The 10,598-nt window shown below is 38.1% G+C and overlaps 1 protein-coding gene across 1 annotated transcript in view; it reads right to left on the bottom strand.

Moving 5' to 3' along the window:
- LIPA (lipase A, lysosomal acid, cholesterol esterase) overlaps positions 1–10,598 on the bottom strand; it is a 13,317-nt gene that overhangs the window by 1,523 nt on the left and 1,196 nt on the right. The window contains exons 2-8 of the mRNA XM_010000103.1: positions 9,168–9,174; positions 8,914–9,034; positions 5,143–5,341; positions 4,620–4,729; positions 3,867–4,003; positions 2,206–2,352; positions 940–1,011 (exon numbers count right to left, since the gene is read on the bottom strand). Coding sequence (XP_009998405.1) covers positions 940–1,011; positions 2,206–2,352; positions 3,867–4,003; positions 4,620–4,729; positions 5,143–5,341; positions 8,914–9,034; positions 9,168–9,174 — 793 coding nt within the window. The remainder of the gene's footprint in view (positions 1–939; positions 1,012–2,205; positions 2,353–3,866; positions 4,004–4,619; positions 4,730–5,142; positions 5,342–8,913; positions 9,035–9,167; positions 9,175–10,598) is intronic.

Consider the following 10,598-nt stretch of genomic DNA (forward strand, 5'->3'; position numbering starts at 1 on the left):
TATCCAAAGCCAGGATGCGGCAGCTCCATGCTTACTTCTGAAATACTGACCTTGCTGTCTAAACGTATATGAGCACAGCATGGAGTTTTCTTTGGAAGTCTACGCTTTATTAATTACCACCTATTATTTTTCAGAAACAGTAGTCTATGTAACAGGTATATGTTAGTCTTCATAAATCTATTTTGGAGCCAACAGTCAAACAGCTGTGTACAAGAGAAAACATTGCTTCTGAATAAATGGCTATGTCCATACAAGATCACAAGTTGCACTGATCACTGCTTCCGTGACATATGTCTTCTCATTTTTTGTCAGCCTACTGAGCAAGCTTCAACACAGCCTGCTGAGCAAGGCACAACAGCATCACAGGCATGAAATTGTGCACTGAGGTGAAATTCAAAATATACTATTAAAATAGAAAATGAAGCCAAACAGAATGTAACAGAACAAAACGCCTGTTGCTTTCCACTGGCTAAAAATATAATTTGTAAATATACCTTGCTGAAAGAGGAGTAAATACCTCTTACAGCATCTCTGAGTTAAGTTACTCTGTTGCATTATTTGCTGTCTTGAACTACTTAAGTTAGCATACCTTCAAAGAAATAGGGCAGAGGGGTGAGTCATCATAAGTTAGTATCATCAAAGCAGCTGCAGTTAACAGTTCCGGTACTTAAAATTGGTGGTTCCAATTCTTCCATTTCACTTGAGCTATGCTACATATAATTTTGTTTGCTTTTTCACATGATCACAGAATTATTGAGACTGGAAAAGACTTCTGAGATCATCAAGTCCAGCCTATGACCTAACACTACCACATCCACTAAACCATGGCACTAAGTGCCACAATTTTATCCCATTTAAATATCAGAGACATCAATCTTCTACAAACAAGTGAGAGAAACAAGCTAGGCTCACAAACATTTAAGATTATGGAAACTTTACCTGGCTCCAGTGGATCATGTTCTGTACAGATGTCCCAGCAGGGCAGTGAGTTGAATACACATCCACTCGGCTCTGCCACAAAATAATTAATGTAATTTACTCCACAAAGTGCAACAACGCAACCATAATTGGCTCTTGAACAACTGAGAGAAATTTTGTCGTTCCTCTCAAAACTGTTATAAACAAAAGTTAATTAGAGCCATATATGTAGATAAGGTAAAATGTTCAAATGTCTGGAGTTCACTTATGATTGACTGCAGAATTCCAAAGCAGAACTTTAAACTTGATAATGATATCCCTTAACAATTATATATATATATATATATATTCAGAATATCTTTTTTAAAGTGCTAGCGTTGTAATAGTTGGGGGCACATTAACTAATATTTAGATGGATCTTCAGAGACCCTTGCTTTACCCGACACTTAAACTAGTAGCTGTGAGTGCAAAGTGATTCAGACTTAGCACACTTTGAGTTTAGAAGTAGAAAATACCCAGGGGAAACTTAAATCCTGGAAGAAAACAAAAATATTATCCACCATTAAAATCATGAAAACTGTATGTGCTGGGTAAGAAAACACAAAAACCTGCACTTTTGGGCTAATAATAATGTATTATTTTGCACACAGCATGGTGAAAAAATAATGTTAATTCTATCTCAATCCAATAAAAACATCCTCAGTCTTCATCCACCTGTGGGTAAACATACTAGCTTCTCCTGATTTCAGGGAGTTAGAAGCACTTTAAGAAACACTATGAAAAAAGGCCATCTCAAGCCAGTTGCTGTTAACTAGTTTTTGGATAACAAAACAAGTCATGTGAACAAGTCCTTTGGAACTAGAATCACAGATGAAGCCATCAGCACAGTCAGAAATTGGTCTCAGAGAAAAGAATTGCATACATCCACCAAGAGACAGAGACCAGAAAACTTCAACAGCTCTCTTGAAAACTGTATCTTTATTCCTCACTTTGTGCACAAGGAATTAAACACTTGCACTATCGTATTAATTCACTTTTTTCATCCACTTGCCCAAGAGATCTAAAATAATGTATTTTAGCTTTTCAGTATCACTTGAAAAGATTAATTTTATCCGTCTAAGTTGTGCAACTATATTTATACCAAAGGAAAATATTAATCCAAACCCAGTATGGTAAAGAAGGCATGAGGGTTTTTTTAACTGTATGTAAAGGACAATCATTACAGTGACACACAGTACTCTGTTAGAGTTCACAGTAACTCAGCTATTGAAAGTAACCAAAACTCACCATATTCAAGTTTCTCTCATTAAAACCACACAGAAGAAAGAATATGTTGCCACAAAGGTCATCAAGTATTCTGTGAGTGCAAACATGGGTAGCAAGCCACTTCAGTAAATAATTCTGAGGGAGGAACTGTTTCTTTCCAAACATGTTCTACAGAATAAGAAACACATAGGACAAACACGTAATTGCACAGAATGACCTGGGTTTACTTTTTATTCTACAGCATTCTTGAGGTAAGTATTTTTCTTTGCACTGGTGACAGGTCTGTCACACTAAAATTATTTATCTCCTTATCAACCTTGTTTACAGTCCAGTGGAAAGGTCACAGATAGTGCTTCTGCTAAAAATGATGCAGTCCATTACTGCCACTAAAAGTACATGAGAACTGTGACCATCAGTAAAGATATGTAGACCTAACCTCAATTTCTTATCAGTTTTAAATCCAGTATTTTACAGGAGTACTACTCATCTTATCATAGGAATTGTTTAAGACTAAAATGTTTAAAGCTGCATCTGCTAATGTTAAATGGCTTTGTACTTGCAACTTCCTCTCTTCAAACCATGTAAGAAAAACAAGTTGCATAAGCTATGGTAGCCACCTCCTCCTGAGAGTATTTTTAAAATGTCCAAGAATTAGAAAATGGCCCACATAGCTCTCTAAAAATATAAGTGACCCATGGGTTTGCCTCTGTCTTCTGTACTCCAGTTTTTTGCAAGTCACCATGAGAATCAAGTTCCTCAGCACTGATCAGCGTTGATCAGCTACTATCCTCATTAGACAAAGTTCATTACATGAGGAGCAAGAGATACTAACAATTGTTAGTATCACTTTTGTGCATTTGCCTTTGGATCAGGGAACTAATCACACAGAATCACACACAAAATCTTAGGAGTTGGAAGGGACCTTGAAAGATCATCTAGTCCACTCCCCCAGCCAGAGCAGGTTCACCTAAAATAATGCAAACACATAAGCATTTAATCTGTACAAGGTGCATTACAGAAGGATTTATCTCAGGAACAAACAGCCCTGTGGGTGAACGTCCATGGGTGGTGGGAAGAAAACTGATGATTAAAAACGACACACAGCAAGGTGTTCACAGTGCCTGGCTTCAGGGATATATTGCAGCTTGCCATTCCACCTACATTCCCTTTGATGTTTCCTTTGATGGGGGAAAGTAAACTCCTCCAGAGGATGATTCACAGCATCTAAATTAAGCTACTGCTCTTAATCACCATCTGAAGGATCCTCTTGTATTGCTAAATGGTTAATCGTGCAACAAATCTGCTAAAAGTTCATAACAATTCAAAATTATCCTGTATAAAGATATCATATGACTTCTGAAATAGACCAACTATTTTACAATCATGTGATTTCTGTAGTATAAATTCTAGAAACATGTGAATGGAAACACATCATTTTACTCCATCTTTTAAGTTGCAATTGTAAAATATTACTTTAAACTGATGAAAATGATCTCATTAAACAGCAGTAAAGCCAGAGAAGCCACTGTTTACTTCCATAGCATTATTATGGAAAAACTGGCCCTTTACTCCTGTCAAACACAATGAGCTAATCAAAGTTTTTAACATTCTTTGCTATGATGGCTTCAAATAGAAATGGGGACAACTCATCTGGCTTAAAACATTTACACTCAAACACAAACCTTGAGCAGCAGGTCAGGAAACACTCCCAATTTTGCCAGAGGGCTAGTGGCAAACTTGACTGTAGCTACTGGTGCCAAGGCAAAGAACATTTTTATTTTCTTAGCCAGATGTGGCAAAGTTGAAAAAGCAATGAAAGCTGAAAATAAAGGGAGAATAATTAACAAACCTCACTGAAACCATTTAGATGTGAATTTTACCAGGCAGTGCTTCTAGAAAATCTAACATACATTGTGTGTACAGAAGAATTTTTAGATTAATAACGTGACTGTTGTCTCTTGGATCAGTTTAAATGTTTTAAATTAATCTAGTTACTATGTAACACAAAAGAAATGAGGCAAGTCAGAAGGATTTGTTTTCTTCTGAAAAACAAATTCGTGCCAACTAACTCAACACTGTTTTCAGCTCTTTCTGTCTGCAGATCTAAAAACATCTTTACCAGGCCTTATATAGAGAAAAAGCATCATGTCTGATGATTCTAATTTTATTACACACAGTTCACCAGTTTGTTTTAATAGTAACTGTACTGGTGGGTACCTATGACTTCAGTCTATCTTTTCAACAGCTTCCCCCTTTAAGTAAACATAAAAAGCTTAATTGTTTTATTTTTAATGTTGATGAATATTTCAGGAAGCAGCTAAAATCCAGAAGCAGTAGATTTCAAACGCCTTATTTTTTAATCATTAAACCACATATGTGGAAGTTGATACAATTTCAAGCACAATGTATTCTAATGTATGTATCTCTTCACATACCCATCGTGGTGCCCTGTGAATGGCCGATGTAAAATACTTGTTCCTGGCCAGTCTTTTTCAAAATGAAGTCCACTGAGGCTGGAATGTCATACTTAGCCATTTCATCAAAGCTACAAAACAAAGATAAAATGTCCATTGTGTAAGTAAACTATCAGTGTGGGACAACTGTACTGCAGATCGATTGATCTGGACATGAATAAAAGCTCCCTTTAGACGAGGCAGAATGCTCTGTTGATTGAGTCTTCTCACCAAGCACCAGTTAAAGCAATTAGCATTCTACTGACCGTGTATGAAGGCTACCTCAAGACACAGTAATGACCATAAAACTCTGCTTTACAGAGTTTTATGTGTGCAGCACACATAACCAGGAAAAAACAAAAACAAAAACAAAAAAACCACAAACAAAACACTCTTGTACATTCACAATGTGGCTGAACTGAGATGACAGGCAAAGAGTGGAAAAGAAACCTACTTGCAAACAGCATGTGTAGTTTCTCTAGTTTGTCTAGCAAAATGAGGGTACCTGAAAACCCAGAATTCTTCTTGCTTCACTGTGAAGTGTATATGTTTCCTGGACCAGGTGTTCCCTCTGCTGTTTCCCAACCATACATCATAGCCAGCATCTGCCAGCATAAAGCCAAGGCTGTTGTAATCCAGGTTTGTGATCCAATTGCTGGCATCTGCAAGCAAACCATGCTGCAGGAACACAGCAGGCCTTGGACCTGAAAAATAAAGCATTTATCATAACTTCCTGTTCACCCAGAACTGAATGGCTAAGAATAATTCAAGTGATTTATTGAAAGTCTGCTTTAGATTTGCACTTTGAATATTTAATCTACTTGACTTGATCTAAGATTAGCAATTTGTATAATATTCATTGTGCCATGAAATTAGGTGTTTTCACAAAAAGCTATGTTTTATCATTAAGAATTTTAAACTAGCAACTTGTTAGTTTCCTAACTAGAGCAAAAGACTCTTTGAATTTCAAAACTGAGAGCAGACGTGCAGTCAGAAAACATGAGAGAAGCGGGATCTACAAGAAAAATACAGGCAGCCCTTAATACTGTTTCAAGCTCACAAATACTAAGCAAAGTGGCCCAAACACAGAGATAGCCAAATTACTTATGACCCTTGCCTTGCTCCTAAATCTAGGGAAGGCATTCCCATATACATGTTACTGAGATCTTCGTTTTCCAATTAAGACAATGCCAGACTACAGTGATGAGCTGGAAATCTCTGCAAAGGGTACTGATATTATCCCTGTGCAGCTCCCCTCCATTGCCAAAGTTCTGGCACAACATGAAGTACAAGTAGCGAACAAGGGGATCTATGTCTCAGAGGATTTTCTCCCCTTGACCTTAGTACCACAGGACCACAGTCAAGGTGGAATTTAGGAAGCCTCTCTCCTGACTTACCCACACTGAAATGGGAAGTGACACCTTTATGTAGAATGCAGATTTAAAAACCTGAAGGTTCCTGCTTCTACAAAATAAAATAACATATAATCCCTTCAGAGGAACATGACCTTCATAAAAACCAAGGACTTGTCTCTGGATCTTGCAGTAGCACAGGTGTTCTGCCTTAATAACTGAAATCTGATAAGATAGTAACTTTAGCTCAATGCCAGAGATTACTCAGGAATTTACCACCTCCAATGACACATCATTCTACGACAATACTAACTCATATAATACTTCCTCCATTTACAATTTAAACTAGGATCTTTCAGCAAAAACACCCAAGTCACAACCACTTCATGACCCTATGAAAAGCATGCAGGATTTTCAAGCCTAACATTAAATTTGTTTTCATTAATGCCCACTTTCAGCTTTGATAAGTTCTTCCCTTCTATTAAACTTGTATCAACTAAATTCTGATTTTTTGAAGAGCAGGTTCTCCTCCTCCTACTTGCATGTGTCGTAACAGAGGAAGGGCAAAGCTGTTTAACTGTTTTAATGCTTCAATTCTGTTCTCCTACTGGCCTCCAATTCTTGCCAGTTCCTTTTTCACTTTACTAAGCAGTCATCAGATCTGCACATGAACTGCACAAACACATGACAAAATTACTTGGACAATAATAATTTTGTATAAACTCTGATCCTAAAAACCCCAGAAGGGAAATAAGAAAGGTTGGCCCTTAAACAAGCCTTTCCACAACAGAACATTTTGTTCTACTCACTGCACCCCCAAGAATATGAAGACAAATGTATTTCCATGCCCTTGTTACCCATGCTATGCATGCTCAGTTAATACTAAAACCAAAGACCATTGATGTTTTGCTTTTAGGTTCCCTGGACATTTATTTTTTTTTTAATTGAGGAACTGCAGGTTTTGTTCCAAAACATCATGTGATACATAATTCCCAGGGATTCTAGTCACATTATGCAGGTATTGCAAAAGAAGAATTATGACATATATACAACAAGTCAGCACTAACACCTCATCAGTATCTTTCTGAGAAAAGATACCAAGTCTATAAAAACTGAAGATCAACATGAACTTTGAAGTCTTCATTCTTCTAGGAGACTATACTTCCCCAAATGTGCTCAGTAATCCTTGTTTTTAAAATTGAAGCACTTTGCAAAACATGAACTTGGGGTCGAGGGTGTGGCAAGGGGAATGTGGAGAATTTCCACAAGTAAGGAAACCTCTGTTCGCTTGTGTCATCAATGAAGGCTTTGACAAAATCAACAGGTACAAAGGCAGATGTCCTTTTCCTGGGGGTGTTTCTGAAATTCTTAAGTACAAAGACACCTGCGTGGTCTGACTGGCCTCGTCCAAGCACTGATCTTTACACAACCACCTTGCAAGAGGCAGCAAATGGTGCAAACATCCTAACTTATACAAAACCACAGATAAGGTCAGGAAGGCTGTTGCTTTGCCTTTGGCAGAGAGGTTTTCCGCAGGTCTTGTTCGCACCCAAGGCTATAGGACAATGACTAGTGTGTTTTGTGAGCTCCATGTTTTTACCTCTCCTCCTAGGGTTTTTCTCAGTTCAAAGGGTTCTGAGGCAGTCCTCAGAGAATATCTACAGCTTCTGTGCAAACAGGCTACTGTTGGATACATGGGATTGTCTGTAGGATACTTTATAATGGGTGGCAGCAAGATTAATACAAAACTCATTTACTGCTGTTCAAATACACTGTTAATTACATATGCAGTATATGAGGATAGCAAGTCAAAGGCAACATGTCTCTCCTCTTCAACATGTATTTGTCTCTTTTTTTAAGCATTCCATCATGCCATCCTTGCAAAAAAACCTTCACTCATATTGCACCTTTAAGTTTCTGCTTCCATGCAATCTATCCTTCCTCTACCATACCTCCTCACTCATACACCCCCTGCATCCCTTCTGTGGATTTAGACCAACTTTCACGGCAATTCCTACAGCTCCTAACTGAGCTCTGGTGGCACATGCCAATGCTCCTCCTAGTCTCCTCATCAAATCATATCCATAAGACAGCCTAGTTTGGGCTACCTGTTGTCAACCATCTGTTACAAATCCTAATTTGCGATGTGGTTTTAAATGTATTGTACTTAAGATGTAGTCAAGAAGGCATTTTATCTTATTATAATTTTTATCCATTTACACAGCTGTGTAAAGTTTGACACCCCAGTAGTATGCAATATTTGTCTGGCTTGTACCTTACTGCAAAGGGAGCTTCAGAGACATTAAAATTAACAAACTAATTCTCATTTCATGCAGAAATTAAGCAATTACTATATTTTGTGAACATTCTAGTGGGAATTCTTGTGGTTCAGTCACATTTCACCAAAAGAGGTGTGTGAGCTGCCCCCATTTCTGAAAAAAGGTCTGGCATTTTTAAGAAACTTACTTGTTACAAAGAAGCTTTTTTTTTAATGGTGTTTTAAATAACCCAACAATGTTACAATCAATCTCTTTTCTAGATACTTCATTACTTCAAAAATCCAGTAAGTTTCAACCCTTATTTTCCACTTCCAAGAAAAAACAGGCCTCTCAACCCCTCAAAAAATCCAACAGCAACAAAGGGCTTGTATTACTGTCACAAAAAGGCAATGCCAGGAAAATAAAGGTTTCTAACTTCTTCCGTCACTCAAGTAACTCTACATGTGCCTAATCTATTTGGGCCAATCTACATTCTCTGTTCATTCAATCTACATACTTTGGCCTAATCTACATTCACGAATAAAATACTCTATCAGGTCATAGAGTCTTTAGGCTTTTTCTGTATTATTACAGTAGCAAAAGTTTTATAAATCAAAGAGAGCTTTTTCATTACTTCCCATTTTTCCAAGTGGACGTAAATCTTACCTTTGCTCCTGTCACGGCCTTTTCTTCCATAAGGAATTCTGTTAATGGAAAGGATGTAGCCATCTTCTGTTGTTACTTCATATTCCTCACTAGGGTATCCCCTGAAGGTAATAATTTGACTCTGAAGAAAGAGAAGAAATTGCCTTAGAGTCAGACTGCCAGCCTCCTCAGTTCATTAACATATGCAAAGTATTCTGGGTTTCTTTCAAAGACAGATATGTGAAATTAAAGGATGTGGTAGGACAGTGTCATACCACCCACCTATTAAACACAAACCGGTTTTCTTATGAGACTTATCCCAGCATAGAGTCAGGAACCAGCCAGTGCACAAACCTCACACTAGTAGTTTGGGAGGACCGCCCAGGCTGTCTCTATCCACCATCATCTTAGTTACTCACACACTGCTACAGTGAGAAAGGAGATTGAAAAGGAGATTTCAGTGTGGTAAAAGGAGATTGTGCTAACACAGCAAAACACCAAGATCTGATTTCAAAGACAAAAATGGAAACTGCCTGCTCTGAAGGAGAGCAGTATCTTCCAGTAACAAAGAAGCGCAGACACCAAAAAGCCACTGGCACCACAGCAGCATATGGAAGAAAAGGAAAGAAGAGTTCATCTCCCCTAAAGGAAAAGGCTTCTCTAAAAACATCTCAGATTTATACCTGAACTTTATACTATGTTTTACAGAGGACACAATCATGTTTATGCAATATGCTGAAATCAACTACAAACACAGCAGCTTTCAAACAGTAAGGCATGTGTGAAGCGCTGACACTGCAACCTCAGCTCGTGGTTTCATTGCCATTTCTCACTCGACTTTCTCCTCAAACCTGATGTCTGTTGCAGAGCTTTTAAGTGACTTTGCTGACAAGCCTAACAAGAAAATAATAATTTAAAAATAATTTTCAAAACCCACTTGTTTAACACTATGGTTCCATTAACAAATTTATGTCTCACCTCCTATGTCTCAGGCTTTATGCGATTTTAATTTAACTTCTTCAAGACAGAGACAGCTGTTTAACTGGTTTTATGACACCAAGCATGCCTAGATAAAATTTAAGAAATGCAAGATACCATTTGAGTTCTACTCATAGGCTGCTGGGCAGTGAGAAGGAGCATTTCATTAAAAATGTCATCCACAGTGACATAAACGTTCCAAAATTATTTTAAGGCTAAATTCCATTTGAATATTATTAGCCTTAAACTAAATTAGTATTTTCAGTCCTCAAAATCATATTTAGATTATACTGACAACTCAAGCACACCTTTTCTTATAGACCTTAAGCACCTCTAACATGAAGTATCCTCTCACACATGTGAAAAAATATCACAAATTTAGATGGGGGCAGGAAAGAGGCACTAACACCAGTTACCAACAGCAAATATTTTCTGGTGTTGGCTATTGCGGCAGAAGGAGAATGAAGTTAAGCCAGTAAATGCCAAATGGAAGAGAAGCAGTCGTAGCTGGGAACACGGGAGGATGGAGCTAGCAGCACAGGTGCGCTTCACAAACACACGCTCTTCTAGCAGCGAAGGCAAAGAGCGGTGTCTCCAGCAAAAAAACACAGGTCTGGATCGGAAAATCCGCAGGAGAAAGATCAGCCACATGCAAGAGGGGACCAAGAGGAACCCGGCAGGAGGCGAAGAGAAGGGCGAGGCAGCAGCAGAGGGTGCAGGCAGCCCCG

Source organism: Chaetura pelagica, unplaced genomic scaffold (genome assembly GCF_000747805.2).
Source record: "Chaetura pelagica isolate M959 unplaced genomic scaffold, ChaPel_1.0 scaffold436, whole genome shotgun sequence".
Taxonomy (NCBI): domain Eukaryota; kingdom Metazoa; phylum Chordata; class Aves; order Apodiformes; family Apodidae; genus Chaetura; species Chaetura pelagica.